This window comes from Batrachochytrium dendrobatidis, assembly GCF_000203795.2.
Source record: "Batrachochytrium dendrobatidis JAM81 unplaced genomic scaffold BATDEscaffold_11, whole genome shotgun sequence".
NCBI classification, from domain to species: Eukaryota; Fungi; Chytridiomycota; class Chytridiomycetes; order Rhizophydiales; genus Batrachochytrium; species Batrachochytrium dendrobatidis.
Genome location: NW_006281109.1, coordinates 339,071 through 365,835, shown reverse-complemented (window position 1 = coordinate 365,835; position 26,765 = coordinate 339,071). Strand labels below are relative to the sequence as shown.

The 26,765-nt window shown below is 38.7% G+C and overlaps 14 protein-coding genes across 14 annotated transcripts; 6 read left to right on the top strand and 8 right to left on the bottom strand.

Annotated features, from left to right (window-relative positions):
- Positions 1 to 185: 185 nt before the first annotated feature.
- Positions 186 to 929, bottom strand: BATDEDRAFT_37299 (uncharacterized protein). The gene has a single exon (XM_006681115.1). It carries the CDS (start codon positions 878 to 880, stop codon positions 344 to 346), a length of 537 nt encoding a protein of 178 aa, XP_006681178.1. The 5' UTR covers positions 881 to 929; the 3' UTR covers positions 186 to 343.
- Positions 930 to 3,617: 2,688 nt separating this feature from the next.
- BATDEDRAFT_91007 (uncharacterized protein) lies at positions 3,618 to 4,097 on the bottom strand (the record flags this gene model as incomplete). The annotated part of the gene is made up of 2 exons (XM_006681147.1): positions 3,618 to 3,851; positions 3,978 to 4,097. The coding sequence occupies 2 exons, from the start codon at positions 4,095 to 4,097 to the stop codon at positions 3,618 to 3,620; spliced, it is 354 nt and encodes a 117-aa protein (XP_006681210.1).
- Positions 4,098 to 8,284: 4,187 nt separating this feature from the next.
- On the top strand, positions 8,285 to 10,969 carry BATDEDRAFT_37298 (uncharacterized protein). The gene is made up of 2 exons (XM_006681114.1): positions 8,285 to 10,244; positions 10,798 to 10,969. Exon 1 carries the CDS (start codon positions 8,315 to 8,317, stop codon positions 10,223 to 10,225), a length of 1,911 nt encoding a protein of 636 aa, XP_006681177.1. The 5' UTR covers positions 8,285 to 8,314; the 3' UTR covers positions 10,226 to 10,244; positions 10,798 to 10,969.
- A 311-nt stretch (positions 10,970 to 11,280) lies between these two features.
- Positions 11,281 to 11,951, top strand: BATDEDRAFT_13278 (uncharacterized protein; the record flags this gene model as incomplete). Its single annotated transcript, XM_006680928.1, has 4 exons — positions 11,281 to 11,301; positions 11,500 to 11,579; positions 11,694 to 11,756; positions 11,867 to 11,951. Coding segments are annotated over 4 exons (249 nt in total), but the record flags the coding sequence as incomplete, so codon positions are not given.
- Positions 11,952 to 12,307: 356 nt separating this feature from the next.
- On the top strand, positions 12,308 to 13,522 carry BATDEDRAFT_35763 (uncharacterized protein). The gene is made up of 5 exons (XM_006681088.1): positions 12,308 to 12,579; positions 12,672 to 12,808; positions 12,878 to 13,058; positions 13,128 to 13,214; positions 13,282 to 13,522. Exons 1-5 carry the CDS (start codon positions 12,345 to 12,347, stop codon positions 13,482 to 13,484), a joined length of 843 nt encoding a protein of 280 aa, XP_006681151.1. The 5' UTR covers positions 12,308 to 12,344; the 3' UTR covers positions 13,485 to 13,522.
- A 194-nt stretch (positions 13,523 to 13,716) lies between these two features.
- Positions 13,717 to 14,617, bottom strand: BATDEDRAFT_91006 (uncharacterized protein; the record flags this gene model as incomplete). Its single annotated transcript, XM_006681146.1, has 4 exons — positions 13,717 to 13,734; positions 13,814 to 13,983; positions 14,106 to 14,357; positions 14,410 to 14,617. 4 exons carry the CDS (start codon positions 14,615 to 14,617, stop codon positions 13,717 to 13,719), a joined length of 648 nt encoding a protein of 215 aa, XP_006681209.1.
- Positions 14,618 to 14,662: 45 nt separating this feature from the next.
- BATDEDRAFT_91005 (uncharacterized protein) lies at positions 14,663 to 16,609 on the bottom strand (the record flags this gene model as incomplete). Its single annotated transcript, XM_006681145.1, has 1 exon — positions 14,663 to 16,609. The coding sequence occupies one exon, from the start codon at positions 16,607 to 16,609 to the stop codon at positions 14,663 to 14,665; it is 1,947 nt and encodes a 648-aa protein (XP_006681208.1).
- A 418-nt stretch (positions 16,610 to 17,027) lies between these two features.
- On the top strand, positions 17,028 to 18,442 carry BATDEDRAFT_26854 (uncharacterized protein; the record flags this gene model as incomplete). The annotated part of the gene is made up of 3 exons (XM_006681007.1): positions 17,028 to 17,525; positions 18,023 to 18,104; positions 18,339 to 18,442. The coding sequence occupies 3 exons, from the start codon at positions 17,028 to 17,030 to the stop codon at positions 18,440 to 18,442; spliced, it is 684 nt and encodes a 227-aa protein (XP_006681070.1).
- A 104-nt stretch (positions 18,443 to 18,546) lies between these two features.
- Positions 18,547 to 18,897, bottom strand: BATDEDRAFT_91004 (uncharacterized protein; the record flags this gene model as incomplete). The annotated part of the gene is made up of 2 exons (XM_006681144.1): positions 18,547 to 18,711; positions 18,781 to 18,897. 2 exons carry the CDS (start codon positions 18,895 to 18,897, stop codon positions 18,547 to 18,549), a joined length of 282 nt encoding a protein of 93 aa, XP_006681207.1.
- Positions 18,898 to 19,730: 833 nt separating this feature from the next.
- BATDEDRAFT_26853 (uncharacterized protein) lies at positions 19,731 to 21,417 on the top strand (the record flags this gene model as incomplete). The annotated part of the gene is made up of 6 exons (XM_006681006.1): positions 19,731 to 20,028; positions 20,446 to 20,608; positions 20,889 to 20,916; positions 21,071 to 21,152; positions 21,224 to 21,264; positions 21,385 to 21,417. 6 exons carry the CDS (start codon positions 19,731 to 19,733, stop codon positions 21,415 to 21,417), a joined length of 645 nt encoding a protein of 214 aa, XP_006681069.1.
- A 180-nt stretch (positions 21,418 to 21,597) lies between these two features.
- BATDEDRAFT_91003 (uncharacterized protein) lies at positions 21,598 to 22,567 on the bottom strand (the record flags this gene model as incomplete). The annotated part of the gene is made up of 5 exons (XM_006681143.1): positions 21,598 to 21,671; positions 21,763 to 21,837; positions 22,025 to 22,095; positions 22,255 to 22,320; positions 22,560 to 22,567. 5 exons carry the CDS (start codon positions 22,565 to 22,567, stop codon positions 21,598 to 21,600), a joined length of 294 nt encoding a protein of 97 aa, XP_006681206.1.
- Positions 22,568 to 22,731: 164 nt separating this feature from the next.
- BATDEDRAFT_35761 (proteasome regulatory particle lid subunit RPN8) lies at positions 22,732 to 24,190 on the bottom strand (the record flags this gene model as incomplete). The annotated part of the gene is made up of 4 exons (XM_006681087.1): positions 22,732 to 23,353; positions 23,443 to 23,621; positions 23,821 to 23,913; positions 24,022 to 24,190. The coding sequence occupies 4 exons, from the start codon at positions 24,188 to 24,190 to the stop codon at positions 22,835 to 22,837; spliced, it is 960 nt and encodes a 319-aa protein (XP_006681150.1). The 3' UTR covers positions 22,732 to 22,834.
- A 164-nt stretch (positions 24,191 to 24,354) lies between these two features.
- On the top strand, positions 24,355 to 24,825 carry BATDEDRAFT_26851 (uncharacterized protein; the record flags this gene model as incomplete). The annotated part of the gene is made up of 1 exon (XM_006681005.1): positions 24,355 to 24,825. The coding sequence occupies one exon, from the start codon at positions 24,355 to 24,357 to the stop codon at positions 24,823 to 24,825; it is 471 nt and encodes a 156-aa protein (XP_006681068.1).
- Positions 24,826 to 24,922: 97 nt separating this feature from the next.
- BATDEDRAFT_90779 (uncharacterized protein) lies at positions 24,923 to 26,639 on the bottom strand (the record flags this gene model as incomplete). Its single annotated transcript, XM_006681142.1, has 8 exons — positions 24,923 to 25,152; positions 25,233 to 25,311; positions 25,395 to 25,481; positions 25,547 to 25,704; positions 25,824 to 25,916; positions 26,000 to 26,094; positions 26,214 to 26,343; positions 26,463 to 26,639. 8 exons carry the CDS (start codon positions 26,637 to 26,639, stop codon positions 24,985 to 24,987), a joined length of 987 nt encoding a protein of 328 aa, XP_006681205.1. The 3' UTR covers positions 24,923 to 24,984.
- Between the last annotated feature and the right edge of the window lie 126 nt (positions 26,640 to 26,765).

The window sequence follows — 26,765 nt, the reverse complement described above, 5'->3', positions numbered from 1 at the left end:
CTGGATGAAAATTCAAAGCTGCCAAATTAAACGTTGAATTTAAATCACGTGGTTTAATCATTACTGCAGTCATAATCTCATGAAATGAAATGAAATTCATATTCCATCTTCAATGCACTCTTTGCTTGTTCAATCCACAACTTTTAAAATAAACATTAAATAGTTGACATGAAAACACCAGTTTTATTCTTGAGATTCCAATCTTTATTTTCTTGAACTAGAACACAAGCATATCTAAGATTTTAGAGTACATTGCGTATTTCAAAAATAGAAAAGATGGCTGCAAAAGTAATACAAAGGTGTTTCGTTTGACATGAATACGCTGTAAAGACAATTCGATATTCTAAAATCCTTTTGTACGCGACTTTTTTTGTTTTTTGGCCGAGCTGGGCGTCTGAGAATTGCCAAAACCATGCTTTAGTGTAGTTTGTGATTTCGATATTCTCTGATCAAGTGCTGTGTTTTGCGATGCGCTCGTTCCAGAAACCCTACTACCACCAACGGCAAGGTTATTTGAATTGCTTGCATTAGGCTGCGAGTTGGATTCCGCCTGAGTAGATCTTGCATTCATTGTTGAAAGAATCATAGGTGCAGCAGGTTGTGACATTGATTTCTCCAAAGCTTCAAACAACGATACCGATGATGGTCCACCCATATCCGTCTGTTGACTTGCCCATTCCTGTGTATATACATTTTGTGCTGACATGGTTTGGCTTGATCCATTTGCACCAGTGCCAACAACCGCACCTTCTGCAGCTGATAGACTCGAGTTTAATTTTCGTTTTTTCTGGCGAGGATCCACCACTATTTGCTTCATTCCGTGCTTAAAGTTTTCTGATACTGCGTTGGGATCGTAATAGAACTCTGGGTGATCCCACATGTCCTTGAATGTAGATATTGACCCGCTGATTTTAAAGGGTTTTGAACATAGTGGTGTGCAAAAGGTAGCTGGTGGTTTAATAATTGGATTGCCTGTGTCTGCCGATCGTAGCAAACCATTTATTGGTGGCATGCTTTGAGTCGTATCAGTTGTTTGTGTTGGCCTTTGAGATGAACGCGATGCCTTTAATGAGCGACGGACAGGTGTTGATTTATCGGGTTGAGTCGACTGGATATCATTGCTAGAGTCAGATCTATAATCTGTATTGTCGCCCCGCACGGATTGCGCTTCGTCTGCGTCAGAGACCATATCGCTTACAGTATCACTTGCTATGGAAGTATCACCCAGACTCTCCACTGTGGTTTTAGTAGGAATCATTACCATTCGAGAAAACCACATATCTCGTGCCAAAAGTCTAATGCTAGCTTGATCACCTATAAGGAGGGATCCATCTTTAGAAGGAGTCATATCATGTGACTCATCACAGATAAGGATGCCCTTGATCATTTCTTTGAGTTCGTTGAGTGTTTGTGGTTTCAGGTCAGTGTTGAAACCAAAAAGCATAAATTGATTGCCCGGGTCTAATATCGTCATATCTGGAAACTTTGCCTTGGTAGTTGGATCACTCAAAAAAACTTTAAGCTGTCTATAGAAGCTCGTAAGTGACGCCCGTGTCGGTAAAATAGTATCAGCTTGATCTGAATTTGTGTGGGTTGCGAATATGTTTCGTCTACAAAATCAATACTCAAATGAATGAGTACCAATATCTATCTAGCCCAAACAATGCACTTTACAAACAAATAAAATCGGCGCAGCACTTACATATTTTGAATTGTGCCATCTAGCACAATATCCGAAGTCACATCAACAGTTTTAAAATAATCTTTAAGAAGCTGGTCTTGTATGATTTCATTAGTTACTAGATTATAAAATAAAACCAGTTTCAGTTAAAATCCGCATTCTCTTGACAAATTGCTTGGCAAGGTACTTTGAATAAAGCCGTTGGCAACCAAATAATAAAAACTTACTTTGTGAAAGGATCCTCATATCTACAAGCCGATGGCTTTTAATTGTACCTGTTTCAATCTTTTGATTTCCCAAATTTTTAACTTCAATTTTATAAATACTAGACTCGAGCTTATCCAGTTTTTGTTCCACTTGATTATTTTCCAAAGCTGTGTCGTGTTGATCATGCTTATCGTCTGCAGTAGAATCTACACCATATGCCTGGGCGTAAAGCGCTCCGTCACATGCTAGATGCAATAAAGTAAACCCATCATTTTTTATATTTGGGATAACTTCAAAGCCAACTAGTGGTGCCCATGGTGGAATAATTTGGCTTATTTCATGATCATTATGTTTGACATCACTACGTCTTGGCAAACAAGGCATGGTCTCCATTGGTGGGAAAAGAACATGTGGATGTGTTGGATATGATACTAGTTTTTGAACCCCTACAGTCACTGGTGGATTCGATTTAGTAGCCTCGTAGTCATAAAATAAAATCTCCGTTTGAGTCCGACTCCACGTTGCAAATGTGGCTAATATTAGTTGGATATAAAATCAATCGAGTATGGTTGAAGCAGATATGAAGCATTAGATGAGCATACTAAATTTGAATAAAATAGCTTTTATGCACCAAGCAATAAACTTACAATTTAAATGGTTTGTTCCAGATTGATGCAAGTCTCGATTGCCTAAATTGTTTAGGTATTTTATATGAAATTGATACTCAATTGGATGATTCAGTCCCCAGTGCAGCATCGGGTATTTTGTATAACGAGTGTCAACTACAATAGCACGATCAGTCGTCACCAGTGCAATTTCAAATGGTGAGTTCGGATTACGGTCCATTCCAGTAATATATTCTTTGGGTCCCAAGTCATTGAATACATTTGAAATGGGAAACTTTGGAGGTGACTAGTTATCCAAAAATGCATACATGTGCAAAAAACAATTAGAATAAAACAGCATTATGCATCACAAATAGCTATTTCATGTAATGCTTTTATAGAAATGCGCATTGCCTATAGCGTCACATACCCTCAAGTCGCAAATCTCTACTTGCTTAGAATGTGCGACCAATAGTGTACGAGGATGAACGCCAAACTGACATGATTTCCACAACTGATAATTTGTCAATGTATCTGAATTAGGATTTTCTTTGCGCCACATTGTCATCCTAATGTATTTTTATGCAAAATGTAGCAGATTGGTAAATAAACTGTATCAATCCATTTAAAACATATCTTAAAGCAACAACTCAACCCATCATGTTGTGCATCCCAAATCTGAACTGTTCCGCCAAGCTGAATGGATGCGACATAGCCTGGAATGACAGGGTTAAAAGTCAAATCGAGTACGTGAGGTGACATGGCAAACTCTCGTTTAAGATCTGCATATGCCATTCCCTTTTTGTCAAGTTCTAGTTTAAAAAAATGAGCTCCTTGAAAGGTCCTAACTGCAAAGAGATCTGAAGATTAAAGGTGACTTGTGAGTTGGCGGTAAATGCACAGCCAAAATCCATTCAGTTACAACTATACCATTAGAATTTTCTAGATGATCCGGGCCATTTACTGATAGTGTGGATGATGAGGATACTATTTGCAAAATGGGTGTATCAAAAACATGGAAAGCACTGAGTTTTCCATGAGTAGAAAAGGTATGAATGAAATGATCATTGTTGATCATTTTACGTATACCTATAATGCAATGCATGTTAAATAGATTGTTTAAATCAAAGATTAAATAAGAATACTTTTGACACACATAATTGATTGAGAAGTTGTCCTGTCGGATGTGCTAGCCATGTAGTACGACGATCCGGAGTTTGCCAAGAATGAAGACGATTGCCATCCAAATAATCAAACTTGTAGTATTCAAATTCCATTTTAATCTGCTCAGTAACAAGCTCATCTAGAAGAGGTAATGGCACGTAAGCATCGTAATAGGATGCGTCATAGTATGCAAGCTAATTGCAGTTGGATTCCAACGAGTAAATTTTGGTAACGAGTTTTATAAACAGATAGCATGGAATACATTTTACTGTGAGAATAGTAATACTTTGAAATATGACAACTCAAGGTCTACACCTCACCATAGACCCAATGTCGAGATGTATGTTTTTGGGCAGTACTCGCCTCTCCCACATATACGATCGAGGAAAAGTCTTGATTATTTTTGACAAAGAGGTATATCCTAGAACAAACCAATACATGATATTTAAATATTGAGGTTTAGTGGATCGATCAAAGTGCACTGATATTCAAGATCCCAAACAGCATCAAATCATGCTAATTATGGATAAACCCAACTTGCTTTTTTTGATATTTTCATGAATAAACACTGGATTAGCTAAGCCGCCACTGATACTGTCCAAGGCTTGAGCAGGGTTGAGTGTGGTTTGGTTTGGTGAATCGGCCGAGTCTGAAGGATTCTCGGCTATATGCTCAGGCGTCAAATGCATACCTACACTTGTAAGTGTTCCAAATTTAATCGGATTGTTATTGAATGGAAAGGTCCATCTGGGAAACTCCATGTCTTTGGCACTGTCAATACTAGAAGTTTTGTCAAGTCAGAGCAGGTTTTATTATTTTTATTTCAGGTTGACTGTAATGATTCTGGTAAGATTTGTAAATATTAAAAAGCGCATCGCATATCGACTTTGTAGCTGATTCTTGCCGACTTTTTTTACGACTTGCCGCTGGATTCACATAAAACAAAAGTGTTTGCAATAAACAGTCTTGTGATAAATGGCAGTTTACTGGACAATATCGTTCTTTTTCTCTGCTCACTTTTGTATAGCTGAGCGAATGTTTAGTCTCTGTGCATTCTTGACACTTGTACAATCTTCAACTCTGCTACAAGAATTGGCTGATTGTCATGGAAACAACACTTGCATTTCCAAGATTGATTTTGTTCTTGGATTGGATCGTGTCCATATCTGCAAGTTTTTAAATATAGGAGTTTGTAGTTTTGTTGGAAACAGTTGAGCTCGGTATCCGGATTGAAATGGGTCAATCTGGTGATTGTACAATAACTACCAAAAAAAGATATCACTATAGTTTGCATTATATGATGGTCGCTGTGTCTGGAGGTTAATGGAGCTGTAAGTGCTTTGATATTCCATATTTTCTAAACAATGGCATTGCAAGAACATTCCCAATGCACATTTGATTCTAGACAACATACCATTTCATAAGCTACAACTTCACTGATTAAACATGGTCTGTCAATTGTTCAATAAACAGCAATGTCGCGAGGTATAGAGCTCCATGTTCTTGAACCCTGCAGAGGATTGAACCAAGTGGTTTTGTACAGTGTGTGATTCCAGACACAGGATAGTTGGCAAGGCCAACTAAAGAGGCAATGCAGTCAATTTCTTAGAAATACGCAACAAATATCCAACCATTGTATATTCAGAAGCAAAATAGAGGCAGTGACTACAAGATAGTGTTCTATTTTATGTGAATACGGCTGTAAAGCCAACATTTTTGAATGCAGCCAGCACTAAGGAGCGAGATTTAAAAAACCTTGCTAGTGCCCACGAAACCGAGGTATAGCATACTCGAGTTTAAACGACAAACAATAATGTTGATGTTGAAATATAATCAACTCAATAGTCGGTGATTAAAAAGGAGGCACTGTATGGCTTATGAAACAGATCAACCAGTTTTAATGAAATCATTTAATCAATACCATAAAAATATGAACACTCCTTTTTCAAATAACCAGATACTCGAATGCTGCTTTACAATAATATACATTATGAAAGCGGAATGCCATTGTTTGCGAGATTTTATTGCAAACTCATCGCTTATAAAATAGAGCATAGCATGTGATACTATTCAACATAGTATAGACTGACAGTTGAACAAGGATGTTAGTTTTGAATCAAGACAAACACCATGATGTATTGCAGATGTGTACATCAACATACGGTGTATGGCTTTATTGATGGTAGATAGTGTTATTTCACGAAAACTGGATTGAATGACGAAAATAAGCTCACGACACGATATGGAAAGCCAATTACCAACGCCATGTGATGCTTCGACTCCGACCAACTCCGCCTTGTATTCATGTCAAATGGCATGATAGTGATTGAAATACAGAAAGCAAAAATGTGCGATAATAGTATTTGACATACTGGATCCTTTGTGCTCCTCGACCTCTTCCGCATCCATCCAACGCTGCCATAGCAACAGATTTAACCCCGCCAACGAGTTGACTTACAAAAGGCGACCAATTCACTTTTTATATTCTAAATCTTGGGTTCGTATATTACTAAACCAACACTGCAGACTCGACGCTTTATCCTAAATTTTAAATCTGAATTTGAAGCCATTCATCTTGAACTAGGCAGTAAAGAAATAATCTAGTGTCGGCAGTTAATCTTTATCATTTATATAGACACAAGGTATGCTCAGTTTATAAATGTATCAAAACCCAAGTGATATCTAGTGCATTCACTATTCAGATAGCAATGAACTAGTTTTTCACCAAAGATGAACATCAAGCCAAAAAGTTGGCATTCTAAACCTTTCAGTTCAATGAGTGCATGAACTGTTTATAACCCTGGCTTGACAGCACAAACTAAACGATGCTTTAAAAGTACTGAATCTAACTTGACCATTACATAATCTGTTTACTCGATATACATGGGTTTTATTTCTCAACCAGAACCATTCCGATTAATAATGATTGGAAATCGATTCACTCAACAGCATACGGGGTCTTCTAATGCGCTACAAAGCTCCTCTCCAGACAGTCGTACGACTCATAGGAATGCTGCATCTGCTTTAGAAGACCTTTTAGTTCAAGATCACATTCTTAGATCTAGCCATTCCAGTCATCCAGTCAATGGCAGTGCAGAACAAGAGGTATGTCCACCCAGTACGTCCGTGGAAACCACTATTATAAGCACTGTGGGAAATGACGAACTGGTTCAGCTACGACCCAGCCCAATACATGCGTCTGCTCTGGTGGTTCCTTTAGATCCCATTGTTTCTACTACTGCCACTGCCATGCCACATGCTGCTCCTGCTGCAGAACCCTGTTGCCAGATTTCTATGGCCTTTGCATCGAATACAAAGGTAAATCCAAAATATTTGCATGGATCAAGACTGGGGTTGAAACCTTTTAAAAACAGTTGAATTGCTACACGTTTTTGAGTTGGGCTATACCGAAGGGATTAATACTAGCGACCCCATTAATGGCCTTGAATACTGGGTTGATCAATAAACGCGTCGTGAGCATTGAAATGCAAGCGAGCCGAGTGGTCAACCAACTTGTTCCGCTCTTAATGCAAAATGTAGCTGTGCTTCTAACCTATAGCTCACTCATCCTCACTATTTGTTGCTGTTTTCTTTGAGTCGTGCTCATTCTCTTGTTTTTTGCTTGCCTACTTTGCCATCTCCGACTATTAGATTCAGATATGGGCAAATGTGGTACCACAACTATCTCCGCTCCTACTGTTGAAACTAACATTGCTGTTTATACTGATCTACTACAGTCTACTAGTCCATCAATTGGTTCAACCTTGAGGTCTGTTGCTCCAGTTGGAACAATGGCCACTAATGCCAGCTTGCAGGTTCCTACAGCCGCGGCCACTTCCACTGTGCAAGACAGATTCAACTCTTCTAATTCGTTGGCTTCTGGTCTTGATTTTACCGGGCTTGTTCAAGACAGTTCTACAAACACACTATCTACTGGACATGGCTTAGATCTGAACAAAGACAACCATAATTTGCTATCCGCTCACGATTCTCGTCGTAGATCTTCAACTCCCGCTGCTAGACTTTCCGTCGTTTCTGATGGTCCCTCTCCTGTTGTTAATCCCGGCGCTTTGTCCATCCCATATCCATCATCCAAAGCTATACCTTTGGTCCGAAGAAACAGCTCTGCTGACTTGACACTGCTTTGGGGCATGGAGCGTTTGTCCTTGGAAAGAGCTGACAAAAGGTGCATGAGTGATGTTTTTGATAAAGAATTTACTATTAGATCGACTCTAACTGCTATTCCATATTTTACTGTTCTCGATTGTCTAGTCCCGACACAAACCTCATTCGTCCTTCAGGCTCGCGTCACATTACATTAAATAATGGAGTTGATCCTTCTGCAGATGGTATATCTTTATCTAGCACTCCCACTGTCGGTGAGGCTAAGAGTGGAGCCGAGTCTACTATTCCTCATCAGTTTAGCGACAAGTTCATGCTAGACGACGATTCAGTATTCAACAATGCCTATTCTCGTAGCTTTTTCCCCACTTCGTCTGACGAACCCAAAATGCCTATTCTGAAACGTCGCGAGTCCTATTCGACTGGGAGCATGGCTTCCTTTCACCAACAAAAGTCCACTGTAGCCCAGTCTTCTATTTATTCATCAACTGCTTGGCCAACTGTACCTTACTCCACATCCAAGTCAGTGGGTGGCATGGCTGGAGAATCTAATTCAATCTCGTGTACGTCTGGATTTTCTTCAATTGGTAGTTTCTCGTCTGATCTTCAGCTACCTATTTCAACTAATGCTTTTGGTTTATCAGACACGCCGAGCTTTGAAAAGTTACGAGATGCTTCCTTTTATCCACAAAAGCCAACGGCTCTGGCTCCATCGTTTTCTTCCCCTGATCTGGGTGCCTTTCGAATCAATGGGTCTTTGGGAGATTTGATTGAGCAACAAGAGCAGTATCTGATGATGCAGCAAAACGCTGCTCAGTCTCAAATGACCGCTTCTGGTGGTGATCTGGATGCAGCTTCCATTCCTGGCTCTTATGGCATCTGTCGCTACTTTTTGCAAGGCTATTGCTCTCGCGGTGATCGTTGCAATTTTGCACACATCATGAACATGGGTGCACTCAGCAATAATGGTACTCAATCGATGCAATCTTCTCTGTCCAATCCTATTGGAATAAACAACACCAACAATTCTATGCAGTTCAATCCAAATGCTAATGCTCTTAGCATGAGCGGAATCAGTCCCCAGACTGCAGCTGCATTGTATAGTCAATCTGGTATGAGTGGCATGAACAACGGCTTCAACATGATGTACTCTGGTCTTCCTTACAACGCGCAGGGACTTCCATTTGCAAATATGAGCAATCTTAACGCTCTCAAGTTCCATGCCACCTTGCAGAAGCAAAAAAAGCACTCGCAAGAAGAAGCTAGCAGATTTTCCAGCATTATGCTTGAGGATCTTGTTGGACAGATTTCAGTACTGAGCAAGGATCAGCACGGCTGTCGATACCTTCAGCGCAAGCTGGAAGAACAGAACGAGAAGCATCTTGATATGATTTATGTCGAGATTTTCCCCAATTTTGCCGAGCTCATGACAGATCCATTTGGAAATTATCTGTGTCAAAAGCTTCTTGAGTACTGTACTGAGGAGCAGCGTAACATGTTAGTTGAGCACGTTGCTCCTGATCTTGCTGCAGTATCCCTCAACATGCATGGCACTCGAGCGGTTCAGAAATTAATCGAATTTCTTTCTACACATCATCAAATATCTACTGTTGTGCGTGCTCTTGCTTTAAATGTCGTGAGTCTCATCAAGGACTTGAATGGAAACCATGTTATTCAAAAGTGTTTAAACCGTCTTTCACACGAAAATAACCAGTTTATTTATAATGCCGTCAGAAAGCACTGCACTGAAATTGCAACTCATCGCCATGGTTGCTGTGTGTTGCAGCGCTGCATCGATCATGCATCTGATTCACAGCGTGTGCAGCTTGTTGCTGAAATTACCTATCATGCTCTTACCCTTGTTCAAGATCCCTTTGGAAACTATGTTGTTCAGTATGTTCTTGATCTTGCCGAGATAAAATTCAGTGAAGCCATTGTCCATCGCTTTTTAGGCAACATCTGTCTTTTGTCTGTCCAAAAGTTTAGTTCTAATGTCATTGAGAAATGCATTCGCGTTGCTAGCTCAGAGACCCGTGCACTGCTGATTGATGAGTTGCTGAACAAGGAGCGACTGGATAAGCTTTTGCGTGATTCCTATGCAAACTATGTTGTACAGACATCACTGGACTACGCAGAGCCTGCTCAGCGTTTGCAACTTGTAGAGTGTATTCGTCCGATTCTGCCTTCTATTCGCAACACTCCTTATGGAAAACGGATTCAAACCAAGATCTTGCGCGATCATTTTAATCAGGTGTCTAATGGTCTTGGTGGCATGGGCACGATCAATATGCTATCTGGACCTGGTCAGTGCTACAATGATATAGGTCTTGCTCATGGTATGGGCAATTCTATGAACAAGACTTCGTCGTTTTCTGGACTTGTCGGTATGAATGGCAACAATAGTGTACTATCCAGCATGGGTAGTGGCATGAATGGCATGTTTTAATTGTATTCTGCAAGAGACTGTAAGACAACACGAGACTTCTGTCATCTTAACAGTCATTTTTTGTTGTCGAAATCTTCACTTGTTATTTTTGGATCTTTTATCCGTATACCCATTCTACCCTCTTATTTTGTTCCTTATTACTCTACTCAATTCACTATTATTTGATTTAATCGTGTATATATTTGATGCCACCACTACAACCTATTTACCTACCTGTCCTTCACATTAGTCATATTTACTTTGTATCCGTGATTTTTATGCTGGGGCGTTTCTGTTTTTTTCAGACTTGACATTTTCCTTGGCCATTCTAGATCCATCAACGACTTTTTGGAATGGGCTTATTTTTATTTAATCTTGGCTTTTTACTTTCAGCCTATACTTTTGGATGCGCGCAGTGTATATTGGCATTTTGACTAGCAAAGATTCTCATCTTGACAAATAACCTCGAGATTGACCAACATTGTTGAATCATTCAACAGTTGGTTTGTATTTGCCTCGGTCTTGGTTTATCTATTTTTCTTCCAAGCATACTCATTGTTTTTATATTGCACCATTGTTTATATCCTGTCTAGTCTACATTCTTTTCAGCTTCCTACTTATTGAAACGCATTTTCCATTTCTCGTATAGGTGTGGACATCACTCTGTGATGCTGAAGTACATCTATTCACTGATATCTATCTACTGGACAATTTTTGAATGTGTTGCCTTTTTAAACTAAATGAAATCGAGTAGTTGTTCACTTGAATAAGACTTGAAGATGGAGAGAATGTGCAAGATTTATAAAATAGTTTGTAATTCAATGGCAGAGAATTTAAACGATACGCTGAATAAATGGCATTGAAAAGTCAAACCTCGAGTTTTTCCTCATTTAAATCCTGTTGATTCAGTAATGTGTGAGTAGCTTTACAGTACACACCTATTGTTTCCAGCAACAGACTCTATCCATCACATTTTTATATCTGCATTGACTTGTCAAAGACTATTCATGGCACTTGACTAACTCGACCTATTCATGTTCAATGGTTGATGTATGTGATTCTGAACGATTCCAGGCAAACATATTCTTAATGCTCAGGTATAAAACTGTTTCTACTACCGGATGTGACGTTCTATGGTTCAATTTGTTATCCAAGTCGGACAAGAATAAAAAAACTTGACAGTCCGACTACAGTTTATTGTAAATCCAACCCAACCGATGCTCAAGCTCATTGCTATGCATTCTTAATAACAAGGAGTTGAATTAACATATATGGATGGACTGTTCATCTACTAGGTTTCAATTCGAGCACCATGTTGTAAAAAATGGTTTGATTGCCCTGAATGTCATGAAGAAAGCTCCGACCATAAATTAAGGTAAAGCGCATTCAATCTGCACCTCCATCTTTACTTTCTACTTTAAAAACAAGTGCTGGTCTCCTTATAGCAATGGCTAATGGACTAATATACAATGGTATCCATTTTGAATAGGAAAATTGTTGAAATGGTATTTGCCTGTAAAAAGTGTAAAAAAACGTTTCGAAAGGATCTAGCGTATGTATGACTTGTAGATGTGTCCGGATATGTTGGACAGTAGTTTAACTTTGATAAAATATGTGCATGATACGGATGCATTTGGATTGGAATCCAATCTTGCAACGTAGTGAATTTGACGACCAAGATGAATACTGTCCTCACTGTGATAACCACTATATTGTTGATGCCAAAATGCCAACCATGGTAAGTTGATTGTGAATCAAACACGAGTGTATAGCAATTGACTAAAGACGTGTATACTATTTATCAGGCATTTGGAGTCGAAGGGGACGATCCTCGACTGTTCGTGATTATCGTAGAAAGCAGATAGAACTTATGGAGGCTGATTTGATGGCTGATCGTTTAGGATAATTAAAACCTGATTTTTAAATATTTGATGAGTTTCTGATGTTTGGAGTAGGACGAATAGAGTCATAAATTCATTGTATTTTATATTATGTCAGTCTTGTAGAAATGCAACCCTAACAATTGGAAATACGTTTTTTGAAATATTAAAAAAGTGGAAAACTCGAAAAACTTTTTTTAAATTCTTGAAACCTGTCTGGAAAGTCACTGTTCCATTCTTATACTATCGTTTCGTTATAAATGGCTCCAATGCAATCAAGGAAACAAGGCACTAAGCGAAAAGCAAAGCCCACAAAGGCTGCTCACAAAGCAGCCCGCAAGGCAATTGAAGCATACCATTCATCCTCTGATGAAGACAAAGAACAATCTGCTTTCGATGATGAGGATATCATGGACACGCTCGATGATGTTTGTCTTTCTGATGATATGAATGAAAAAAGTGAGGACAATAAGGACGATGCTTCATCTTGTAAAGGTATGTGGTTTTATAGGTTAGAAACAGGTTTACAGTTGTATGGCTCATTCTAACCTTTTACTGCCAAACCAAATTGTTTTTTGGAATCTCAGCTGAAGACAGCGCATCTGCCGATAAATATCTGCCAGCTTCATTGAAAGGATCTTCCAAACTGGCATCAACCATTTCTAAGCTTTTGACATCAGATACACCAGTCAAGTCAAATGATGCATCATCAGGCACAGAATTAGTAAGTTGGCAAGTATATCCATTTTTCATTTACTTCATTGGGCTTAACGTTTGTATTCTCCACAACTAGAGACCCATTCTATCAAAGAAAAGAAAGATTGAAACGGATATTGATGAAGAAAAGCTGGATGCAAAAGCAAGAAAGGTACTCTCTGCTGAACGGAAAGCATACAATGAAAAGAATCGAGTTATTCCCGATCATACTGGCATAGATTATGAAAAACGACTTAGAAAGCTTGCAACTCGTGGTGGTATGTCTGGACTATGATCGTTTTATTAAGATACTGTAGATGACTGATCTTATTGATTTGATGGGTTAGTCGTGCAGCTATTTAATGCAATTAGAGCTGTTCAACGAAGTACTGAAGAGCTTGAAGAAGACGGAGTTCAAAAACACAGCGCAGAAGGTAACCATTGATTTATATCAGTGCAAGATTGAGATGTATATTTAACCTGCATGTAATACAATAATAGCACCTGTTTTGTCCAAGCAAACATTTATCAAAACGCTAAAAGAGGAAAACACTCGTAGTGCAACAAATGCTAGTAAGCCTAATGGCAAGAAATCTGCCGTTGACGACAATACTGGAGTTGCATGGATCAAGTCTGATTTTGCCATGAAAGCTCCAAAACACTGGGATCAAGAGGAGGAAGAGGAAGAGGAAATGGTGTTGTAATTCTCTTGAAGTAGTTTTTTGTTTGATTTATTGGTGTAACCATAACTAGTTTAATTCAGAATGAAGCCTATATCAATGCTACACGATATTTCTTAAAAGTGCTACACATTTGAGACCAAGCTAATGGGCAACATTCTAATGTCCAATTATCACCAAACCTTCAGCCCAACAATCACTATGCAAATAAAGAAGCAATTTATTATCAGAAAAAACAACGTGAATTAGCACCCTATTATTGGTGCTCAAGAATCTATTGTAATCAAAAAGATTGAGTTGAACTGTTTTAAAATCAAGTCGTGATGCTAAATAATGTTTATCATGTTACTTACAGTTCGAATTTCATATAGATGCGCTTTAGACATATCACGCATAACTAATCGTCGATCTTGTACAACGCGTGGATACCAGACTCCCATGAAAAGTTTATGAAATGCTTCGGATATATATAGTCCCTCACTAGTTGCCTTGGATAAAGAAAAGGCTGTAGACTTGGTGCAAACTATATTTAAATTTAAGCAATATACAACTGTTAGCCTCCATATGACAGTCTTGATACTCAAAGACTATAGCATGACCATGTATTGTACTATTCCATCAATCCAACAGAAAAATCAAACTTACCTGAATCGGAACAATCTGGAATATCCATTTCAATTTCTGCAAATACATCTGCTTCCTCTTCGTTTCCAATCCAGCACATCTTGTCTGGATCAAATACCATTCCACCAATCGATTCAGCTTTCAAATTCGAGGCAGCAATATTCTGAATCAAAGCAGGTCGATGTGGTGTTACAACTGCCTTTTCAAAATCAGATAGCATAGCTTCGTTTCCTTCCCAAACTTGAAGTATTGGATTATAGACCATATCACCAACTAGAATAATTATAGCAAAATTGAATAAACTATTACAGCCTAAAATCAATACACGCATATATGAAATGGTAATGTGTATACTTGCCTTTAACGGTGTCTGCCACGCCCATATTTCTTATTAATGTTGGTTTCTTGATTTCCTTTTTCTTTGATGGTGGCTTTGTCGCTTGCTTTGCAGTAGCTCGATAATTTGGCACACCACCCATTCCAAGCATTCCACTTGAGCTACGAGACATGTCTCGTTCATCTTGAATACGCATTTATAATCAAGTTAGTGTTACAACAACAATTCTGCTAGATTCAATTCATCTTAGCCGCATATCAAACTCACCACACGACCCCATGGTTCGACCAAACGCAATACGAGCTGTCGGTGGCCGTTGTGAAAATTTGTATGCTGTTTGGTTGTGCATAGTAGATTGATGATGGCTTAAATTTACATTTGAATTAGACCATGCAGGTCGTATAGCATTACTGCTATTTGAAGATGCATTAGATTTTCGAAGTCTACTGGTTTCAGTAGTCATAGTTGCTATAGAACTGATAGATGTTGATATTGACATACGTGGAGTAGATTCAACCGGTAAATCTTCGATATGATCCAATTCGGTTCCATTTCCTTCATGACCCTTTGTACGTGGTTTTCGTAAAAGATTTGAAGTGCTTGCAGCTCCAAATGAACTAACAGGTGGTTTGCCAACATTTTGTTGCGTTGTAGTTGCAAGCCGACTGCAAGGTAGACGTGTCGACTTGGTCGCAGAAGACTTGGGTGTTATCGCAGTTTTTGCTACTGAGGATGCTGTATTCAAAGACGCTTTTGGTGTAGGTTTGGATATAGGATGAGATTGCACAACTGCAGGCGTTCGTCTTATTGCAAGCGACGAAGCTGTTTGTAGTCGAGACACACTCGCAGTGGAAGTAGTACGAGTTGGAGTTGAAGTCGACACTGATCTTCCCTGTGATTTAATCTGATGCGAATAGTTTTGAATCCTAGTAATACTTCCAAATTGGGAATAAGATGTATCCACCGATGCCATTGAAAGAGGCGAGATTGGAACTGTCTGATGAGGAGTTCGATCACCAGACTGCTGATGCGGCTTTGATTTTGAATGCTGGGATACTGGCTTTTTTGACGGTGTTTTGGGAGTCACGCTGTCATGATGCAAAGTACTCTTGGCATTGGTGCTTACATTGCTATGGGTTGTAAATTTTGAATCAAGTCGCGACTTGAGTCGATCAGCAAGTGACTCGTCGTTTGTAGTATTTGGAAAATCAAGATCCAAGTCATTATCTTGGCATAAAGGATCATCTGAAAAGCTAATTCCAAGATTATTCTCTGCATATTTTTTCAAGCGATCCAACGGTGCACTCAAACGCTCAGTCCGGTTCTTTGGAAAACTATGACAATCATTACAAGAAAGGTCGATACTATCAGTTGTATCGTTGGAGGATAAGTTTCGCAGCACTAGATTCTGAGTTTGAGATGTAAAATCAATATCATCAAAACCTTCATCATCACTCTCTGAAGCTACAACAGATGCATTTGAACTTGGAGCTGGACTGTGCATATATCGTCTGGAAGAAACTGCCGAGAGGGCAGGTGAATGCATTCCAGAGGGAGTTGAAGAACGAGGCTGTTTTGACAAAACATTGATAGAAGTGTCTATCGACAATACATTAGGAGAATCCAACTGGTTATGACCTGTGCCTTCCTTGATCAAGACATCCAATGACACGCTGGAAGACGAGGCTGTTATGGACCTGTGAGGGATGGCCATCGCGTCCTTCCAGTCCGAGTCTTGCTGGTCACCCAAACTAAACTCCATCAAATCCAGCTCAAGCTCGTCCCAATTGCAGTTGGAATCCTGCAGGTCAAATACCTTTTCTTCTACATTTGAACCAACACGTTCTCCACTGTGGGTGTCCATACTATTAGTAAGCTGGATGGTAGCCAAAGGCTTGTCTGGTTCGTCCCAAAATGCTTCCCCATCATCCAGATCATGCCGAGTTGAAAGTATTGTACGAGGCACAGGAGTTTCTAGGCTATGAGCCTCAATTGTGTCATTGTATTCCTCGTCATCGCTTCCCCAGTCAATACAGTCTTCTGCCAGCTGGTCTTGAATTGTTTTGGGTAGTTGCAAGGGTTTCTTTGGATTCAATTCGAGTCGCGGACTGGCCTGGTGGGCCACAATGCTTATCGATGTATCTGGCATCTGGACCAAGTCATCTTCAAAAAAGTCTGAAGTATCCATACTCGGAGTAAAAAACAGCAGTTGTAATAGTATTTAGCAGGCAAGCAACTGCCCCAATATCGATATCTGAATTCAAATGTAAAGATTAGCCAATACAAAATCGAGATTTCAAGCTTTGGCAATTCATGTCGAGTTTTGGATTCAAATGGCTGACACAATATTGGATATAATTCACATAACAGCATGTTATGCAAGCAATGGCTTGATTTTCTATTTCATAAAATTCATTGTGATTTTTATATTAAAAATGGTTGAATTTGGATTAATATTTTATATTAGAAATATTCTTTATTGATATTGAAACTGACCAATAATCTTATACAATACTTTACTGTCATTAAAAACACTCGAATGACTCGCGTTGATATTGAAACCAACTTTGACTAGAAAGTCTAAATTACATTATTCTGTAGATTCAATGACTTCACTGGTTCAACACCACACTGCTATTCGTATACATAATAGCGATATCAACAACATGATGACTTTACCTGTTCGACTAAACGGACTTCAACTGCCATTACATCCGCGTCAACTACTGGCTATTCTATATGTCTTGGTCAGTTTAAGTGTATTCTTAACTCTTCATATGTCCGTGATTGCTTCAATGACTATACGAACTACACTGTATGTATGGTCAGTATCATGTGCAGTATTACTATCTGTTTTGTCCATGGCACTCATGTGGTCAGATCCAGTCGACCGGTCATTATATACTGAATCGTATCATCACAACGTGGTCTTGACCGAAACACCATCATCCGAGTCCAAAATTCAAACACCTGCAGTTCCACAGCATGGCAACAGAGTGCAACAATACTACAGGCTCGGACTAGACTATAAACCGGATCCATTTCAATCTGCTAAACCTACAAATGACATGCCAACACACGATCCATCATTGCAGTTTTGCACAGTATGTGCATGTAATGTGTGAGTCGATTGTATATATTGACTACATCAAACTGAACGCACAACTGCAATCTAAACACTGTAAGTATAGGAGATTAGACTCGCTCCATTGCAGATACTGCAACAAATGTGTCCGTCGAATCGATCACCATTGTTTCTATGTCAATAATTGCATCGGATACTATAATTATCGGTATGTGATGTGTATTGGTGTTGGTGTTGGTATTGATACTGATATTGTGATTTTAATACTGCAATGGCCAACTCGTCGCCAAAAACTATTCGATTCTAGATTGTATATACAAACTATGCTTGCTGCATTCACACATTCACTGACCATGACAATTGTTGCTGTATATGTACTGATCGTATGCAGTATCAATGGTTCAAATACCAACAACAGTGGTAAGGTGTAAATATGATTATCGAGTTGTTGCATATCAGATTTGAATTGACAGTCGATTGTATTTAGGGTTTGGATTGGCTTTTGGTACCATACAGTGGATTACTGGTGTTGATGCAGTATTCTCATTGATAGTCACCGTGTATTTGGCATACTTGATCAGTCTACATATGTATCTATGTGAGTTGGTATGCATTATACGACAATAATGACTGCATTTGATATCGAGTCTAAACATTGCAGATTGGATCATTCGTGTAATTGATTTTTCAATCAGACATTCATGGATTGACGACTCTCGAATACTCGCATGGCCAAAAAACCGCTGTGCAGTCTGCCCGTAGCTCAACGTCAAAGAATAGTCAAACCAATGGTTTATGTTGTCAGTCAAAAACAAACTTTTCATGGGTATAGTCTACAATCGCACATTATTGTCGTGTTCATTGGACACTGTACTGACCATCTTACAGAAAGTATATCCTACTGTAGAGTCCAATGACAACGTACTACCAAAATAAAAGTATACCAATGCACACTAAAAGATCATCAACTCCGATTGAATAAATGCATGTTTAATGAGTCGAGCAGGACTAGATCTTATGGATTTGTTTGATATCTATACTTAAGCCTGACCAGTCCATGCAGACCATGAAACCCATCTGCTCCATCCAGTCACTGGAACAGATCGACTGGCGGCTTTGGGTCCGACAAAGTTGTCCATGCAAGCCTTGTATGCATTGAGTTGTTCACCACACTTTGCAATGGCTTTTCGTGCTACATCTCGATCCTGCCAGTTATAATCAATAAAACATAAGCAGATGCAATATGGATATGAACAATATGGATAGCAACTTACACCATTTGGAGCAGCCTCGGTTTCAAAACAAGCAAAAAAGGCTTCAGCTGGAGCAGCACACTTTTTCAGTTTGAGTGGAAAGTATTGCGGTAGTTGTTGTGAAAGAGTCGATTGCATAATGGCTAGCAATATACTGCAGTTGTATTGAAAACTGGATCTGAATGATGAAACTAGAGTGGAAAGTTGATGTATTGAATTTTTACGATTTAATATCTGAAGAATATTATAATTCATGCTTGTGCATGCATTCATGTCCTAATATAAATTATAATAAATTATAAATTCAACAATGTAACTTGATAGTGTTATTCTGGGTTGAATTGCTGATTGTTTGATTTGGCTATTCATTCGATATATTGACAAACTATCAGTTTAGACTTTTGAACTATTTCATTCATTACAATGGTGGTGCCTATCCTGTTCAACAAGTCTTTAATGCACACATTCTGGGATATTCGTGTCCAGTTAGATTCCAACCTTGTCTTTCGAAGTATTGTATTGGTTTACCATTTATCTATTAAATAATTCATGTAATACTAATGATCGGGTAGCTATTGAGCCTACACCAACTCTTCCTGGAGTAAGTAATCATCACGATATGTAATACTGGACTGTGGTTTGTTTAAATATGCACCAATCACTTGGTATTGTACAGTATTGATCCATGACATTCATTTCATTGGTTTCTAATTGGATTGGTTTAGGATATGACTATTTCGAGGTATTCTCTAACTCTATTATGCTGTGAGACCTCGGATGATGATTTGAACTCAACCCATCTCGATAAGTTGTCTACCAGGTTAGACTGTCTCCCACGACCACATACTGGCCATTGTTTTGATATAAACATTAAAATTGTCAATTATATTTGATTTATTACTGTCAGGCTGATGGATTGTTTTCGTCGATTCAATCATGTTATAATTCTTGTAAGATGTATTGAACCAACAATGATTCATTCGGAGCGTATGATTCGACTGCAGGATTACGTTACAAAGTGTGTTTTGAAAAACAGTTTAAACTTGCATTTACCATTAGTATTCCAACCAGTTTATGAACCCCACCATATCTCTGAAGCACTTTGCACGTTTGTAACTGGACTCGACTCTGAGCAGTTGTATCAGTCGCGTGCTTATGTAGATCTAGCCATCTCTACTCATCCAGAATTGGGAGGATGTTCCAGAAATGATCGATGGGCTCAAATACTTTCTCTTTGTACCAAAAATCATGGTGGCTTGACTATGCATGGTAAACTGCATATTTCCCATCATGTGTTGGATAAACTTAAGATACTGATTGATACGCATAATTGTCAATGTCTGAACTTTAGAAATGTACGTGCTTCAAGATGGATTAGGGTCATTTAAGTCTGTGATTACTTCTAGTAGGCAACAGTTACAAAACTGCTCACTTGATAAATCAACAGCACAATCTATTCATGATTTTTTCCATTTAAACTAAAATACGAGACCAAACTTGCTTGAATGCTGTTATACAATCATGAATATTTCAAGCATTACTATTCCAATTGGACGATTACTGTTTTGCTATTATTTCTACAGTTGCTCGAGTTCAAATAAAAAGGTATTGGATTTCATATCCAAATTTTGGTTTTGGCCAAATTTCTCGAGTGTTGGCACTTGACCACATTACGCAATCCTACAGATAAGATGTTGCGTACAACTGCTGTTGCAAGACTCACAACCCAGCGCATGGCTTGCAGAGCCATGTCAAACGTCACAAAATTAGTGGTTCCGCAGTCTTCCAATCGGGACACTACTTGGAGTAGCAGTCAAAAGGCTAAACAGGATGCCATTAATGCTGCTAGGTGAAGCTTTGGCTGATTGCTCGTTGTTCTATTGCACTACATTTGAGAATTCGAAATGGTCACTCTGTGAGATACTAGACTGTAGTGATGATACTTTAATTCATATCGTTTATACAGCTGAAGTCATTGTTGGAGTTGTATTGCATTTTTAGTGATTTTTGGTTGGATTTCATTCCAAGCCAACTGGTATCTCGAGATATTATCAGATACTAATACTTTCTGTTGGGCCATTCAAAACACTGTACTGACTATTTGTTTATTGTAATCGACTGATTTATAGATTTGAACAAACCAACTGGGACTTGCAGGTATTTTACTTTTTAGTTGCTCCACATTCCTATTTCGATTGCGTATCAAGCAAACTTTGAATGTGTCCATCTGCTGATTGAATGATGAAAACAATCCATTTTTTATTTAACCATTTCAATCATGCTAATTACTGTTAATGACTGGTTTATATAGCCGAATCCACCCTCAGCTCAGGCGTTCATTCAGGCAGTTCCTATTACCTGGGTCGAAGCTCGTCGTACATCCTGTGATGGAGGTTAAGATGACTGCTTTTATTAAAAGTATATTGGTGGCATGCTATGTCAAGACTAAAAATTGGTTTTGTAGGTGGTGGTGCTCTTGGACATCCCAAAGTATTCATCAACTTGGTAAGCCATTCATATCGAACTGATTTTGAATGAACCCCGTGCTAGTTTATCGCTTGATCATGTTGTGTTGTTCAATTTATTCAACTGACACCATTGGTTTACTGTGATATTTCAAAATAGGACAAGGATCAACCCATGGCATGCGGTATGTAAATCTGCATATAGCTGCAATTCGTAGTATCTTGATCATTACGAATCCAACTCGGATTCTAAATGCTAATGATTTTGGTTTATGCTGTACAATTTGAATTTCTGGATATTGCAGGATATTGTGGACTTAGATTTCAACAAAAACACCATCACTAAAACACATCAAGAATGGATTTAATGGTATCACGTCTCGCTTTCATTCAAGAATCTTCGAATACGCGAATGTAGCTCTGCTTTGATGTTTTCTGGTACCATTGCTGAAAAGGAAGATAAATAAAACTCATTAGCTAATGCTGATAAAACTTTTTGCAAGGTTGGATTGCACAGAATTGACAAGAGTTGGCTTACCTCGTGCTTGCGGTGTGATCTCCTTGATGAGCTCATCTATAGATGCGTTACTTGTTCCCTTTGCTTTTACCACTTCTAATAGACAGTAGTTTATATCGAACATGTAAATTACAGGATTATTTAATTAAATCATTTTACAAAGAATGCACAAGCTTATCCAATCATTCAGAATTGGAATCATGTAGCTAATGTGTCAAATCTGAACCATCTAAGCAAGACCCAGATCAGCGTTATGATCTAAAAATAGTTTATATCAACCAACCTTTACAATGTGCTTTCAATTTATCTCTCCAGCCACTTTCTACAAGCCGTAGTCTTAGATACTCTTTAAGTCTAATGATCCAATACCAAAAAGTATATTGAAGCAGTATTGTCCGATATATGAACGATAGAGTGTATGAGGTTAGACACTATTTTAAATGCAGTACGCACTAAGAGTAATATGAATGGATTCGACCATCAATAGTATACAGTCTATGAAACGATATTTACTTGTCCTTTTCTCCTGTTCGAACGAGCTTCTCATCAATCACTATTTTGCATTGATGTTTTTCTGCACTAGAATCGAAATTTAAACATGGATAGAAAGAGTTAGTCTTTCATGTAGAGTTGGGATGTCTTGGATATTGGCTCGTTTAGTTTATCGTGCATGAACTACTTTTAGTAAGTATTTTGGGTGATGCTCGATAAAGAGGTGCATTCAAAAGAAGGATTGAAAAGCAGTTCTTTGAACCCTATTGTACAATGTATTTTGTAGACTACCGAGCTACTAGTAGAGCATGAATAGATCGACTTACTCGTCCATAGTTTGAATATCAGGCTAAACACAAATGCTGAGTTGGACAAAAGATTTGGCCAAAAGGGTCAACATTTCGTCCAAAAATACAAATCAAGTTGAATCTGCGTTTGCTTGATCATCAAATATTCAACCTGCGTTGCAATCAACCTATCAAGATGGTCAATAAAAGTAATAAAGGATAAGTTTTATTTCGGATACTTTGATAAGTAGATATCTGCCCAAATTAAAGTTGACAAATAGTTGAACCCTCAAAGTTTCAACAGACTATAGGATTTATTTCTTGGTATCCTTTATATCCACAGCAGTGGCATCTTTTTCACTGGTAACATCCTTGATATTTAATTTTCCCGTGGCAGCATTGTTTTCCTTGTTTTCATGGTCTTGCAACATGATTTTGTTGTCAATCAATCCATGCAGGGCAATGACAGCACGAATCAATGACGACAGGTAAATAATCAAAAGTTCGTCATTGGTTTTAACAGCAAATGATTTTACAGTGGTGGGAACAGATAGGTTGGGAAGTTTGTTGAAAATTTCCTGAAGATTGTAGATGATTTGGTGGTTAATGGGTAATTTTCCAGCAAGTACTTTGGAAAGGTAGTTCCGAATCTCGGTTAAATGAACATGCAGACTTTTGAGGGAATTGACTTGGCTAGTAATCTGGGTAGAAAGAGTGCTCACAGATGTGTCCTTGATATCACGCAAAAGATGCTCAACACCAATTTCCTCGGATTCTTCAGCCTCAATGGACGATGGAAGATGAACAAATGTTTTAATGGCTGCAGTACCATCCTAAATATAATTTACAAAATTCAATTGATATAGGCTTAAACAGTAGATGTAAAGCAAAAGTCGAATCTGCTTGAATATACTCGACTTACATCGTGAATTTCTTCAATGGACATGTAGGCATCGGTTGGAATGCTGAGCTCACTAGGGTTCACATCGATAATAACCAGTGCAGGACTAGCTGTATACCTTTTGAACACCTCGTTAATTTCTAGATCGGATGGACGAAGTTTGGGACCAGTGTGGTACCAGCCAACAATCTTTTCCCGAGCTTAAAGCCATTGCAATAAATTGATAGAAATAGTAAACATCAGGAAATGCAGAGATAATATAGTAGTAATATTCCATATTGGAGTTGATACAATTTGGATTAAGCAGAGTACTCAGATCTTGAACTTTCCATGTGCATGTCAAGATATATTGCGACAACTCCAGATTATAAACAAATAGTTTCAAAGACAGTGTCTTACCATTAACCTTTTTGAACATATCGTACATGGCTTCATGATAATTATGATCCAAGAACCAGACTGATGGGTCCTTTTCATCTTCCTCAAAAGGCACTAAATAGTAATAAAGCCCAGATGTATGATTGTCAATTCCAGCCAATGTGAAATAGCGCAGAGATGCATGACAAACAGTGCAATGTTATCAGAGCAGCAGTTACTCACTGGCATAGCTGTTTGCAACGTTGATGTGATTGCCAGTCTGTTGACCCAAAAGGACTCCAAGCACGCGCTTGTTGGTGTTTTTAGCAGTCCGGTTGTAGTGGTCGACCACCGAGAGCAGCACTAGAGGATGAACAACTATTCCGGCGGGTGAGGTGACGGTAGCAGGCATGTTTGACTAGATGAAGTTGCAAGCAGTTCAATGCAAATCTGAAGCAGATTCTCTGAGCAAGGGTTTTGGGGTTTGACGGTAAATTCTGTATATTATACAGTCTATCCACTATATCTCACTGCTGTTCATTGTCATGGCAAAGGTCTCGACTATGCCATACTAGAATGCAGTCAGTTCAAGGATCAGTGCAGGATCAAGCCTATATGAAACTGGCAATTGCTGAAGCAAATAAATCAATCCCATCAGAGTCTGCATACTGTGTTGGTGCAGTTTTGGTACTTCATCCATCAACAGTATACACTGGCTATTCGAGAGAATTACCTGGAAATACTCATGCTGAGCAAGTCTGTCTCATCAAGGCATCGCATGCAGGATTAGATCTTGACAGGATGCGTGATGCAATCATGTATACCACTATGGAACCTTGCAGTTTGCGTTTATCTGGAAATCTTCCTTGTGTAAATAGACTGATCGATGCTGGCATTTCAAAAGTGTTGATTGGGATTCTTGAACCTCCAAATCTGGTCGAAAACTGTTCTGGAGTGCAGATGTTGACTGATGCTGGTATCCAAGTTGTGCATCTGACTGGATTTCAAGGTAGATCATTTAAACTATTTTATAAATGTGGTGTGTAAATCCTTTTATCATGGTAGCATATATAGTAGAGCAAGTATTGCTTTTATTGAAAGTGCATCCCATATGGCATCATTCGCCTAAACATTGGATTCGTATAGCTTTTAAAAGTTGATCTTTTTTATTCTCAGATGAATGTCTTGCTCCAAATAGCCACATTGTCAGGACTGCCGATTGAATCCAAAGACCTGGAGACTTGCTGGTCGTCCATTGTGATCGCTTCCATCTGTTGCATAGGCAAGAATGTGTTTAGTCGGATGCCATGCTAGCGAATTTATTGCTGCATTCGTCTTTAGAGTAAATATATGCTCTCCTGACTCGACGTGTGACTGTTATTAATATATATTGTAAGTGAGTATTCGAATAAACCATTGTCAAGACATGTAGATCCGATAATAGGAATACTTGCAATATCTATGCATTTATCGTCAGATCCGTATACAATAAAATCTCCATCAAAACTAAATGACAGTGCTCGAATCGGCCAACTGGAACACAAAATAGGTTTGCAATGTGCCAATTAGTGAATCCTTACAAATAAAACCAAAATACACACTATAAATCAACTTACTCGAGACGACTAAATGTTTGCAAGCTTGTTAGTGTTTCTATATCCCAAAGAGCTACGATTGCATCGGCACCACCAGTAGCAAAATATCTAGCATGTCGAAGCAGTGTAGATTAGAATAAAGCCACATCAAGTATCGTTCAATTGTTTTGTACCTTCCACGAGGATCAAATTCTATACAGTATGCATTGGCAGTGTGTGCTTTAAATGAATGTACAGTCTTGAATGAGGGAAACTCGATTATTTTGACAGTACCCTCTCCAGTAGTAAGAAACAATAGATCCCCAGCATAATTCCAGTCTAGTTCATTGATCTAAAGCAAAAAGTCGGTTACAGAAATTTAAATCGGATTAAACTACCTTTAAATCTACTCGGCAGCACTAGATAGATGATGAATTGCAGAGCAAAATCTATTTGTTTGAGACTACATACCTCATGCTCATTGGAAAGCGTATGCCAAATATATGTCTTTTTGCCTTCGCCATCTGTTCCACCACGAGGATCAATAAATGTGATTAAATCATCCTATAGTGTTGATACCACTGTGTAAGTACATGCTGAATACGATGCATCGAGTATCAATGCATTGTCACGGTAAAAGCGATTACCCTGTTTCCTACAGCAATGCATCGGCTATCAGGACTCCAGCACATATTGATATTTTCTCCCTTTGTTTGAATTGTGTGGGATGGTGAGCGATGAGCTGCAACGCATGCATTTATTTCCAAATTCCAAATGTAGTAATGGATCGACAAGTTTTAGTGATCAAGTGTAATGGTTTAAATTGTAGAGTTTAGCAAATATTAAAATAAAAATGAATACCTCGTACATCCCAAAGACGGACACTGCAATCTACAGAAGCAGTTGCCAATTTGTCTGGATGATCTGGATCCCAGACTGCTTTGCTAACGCTTCCTTGATGGCCTCTCAACTCGGTAGATTCCCGAAGTGTCTGAGAATAAATAAAAATGACAGAGAATAGATCAGAGAAATGTTCGAGAGAATAAAACAGCGAATCTACAAATGTTTTCATTGTTATAGTTGAACAGGTCGAAGCCATTGAGATCATACCGAGCGTTCCATAGTCCATATACGGGCAGTTTTGTCTGCAGAGCCAGAAGCTACTCGTCTTCCATCGCAATTCCATTTCACACTATTGACTTTTCCTGTATGACCACGCAAGTCTCTTGATTCTGCGGATTCAAAGGCAGTCCTGTACTTGGCAACACTTGATGGAACGCCAACCATTATTGAGCGTTGAGCTGAGCATTCGATTTGGCCAATTTTCAACTTTATATTAGTTTTTGGCTAAACTAATGAGTTGTCAAATTCATTTTGCCCAATATTTTTGAAAGAATTTGGCGAATTTGTGAC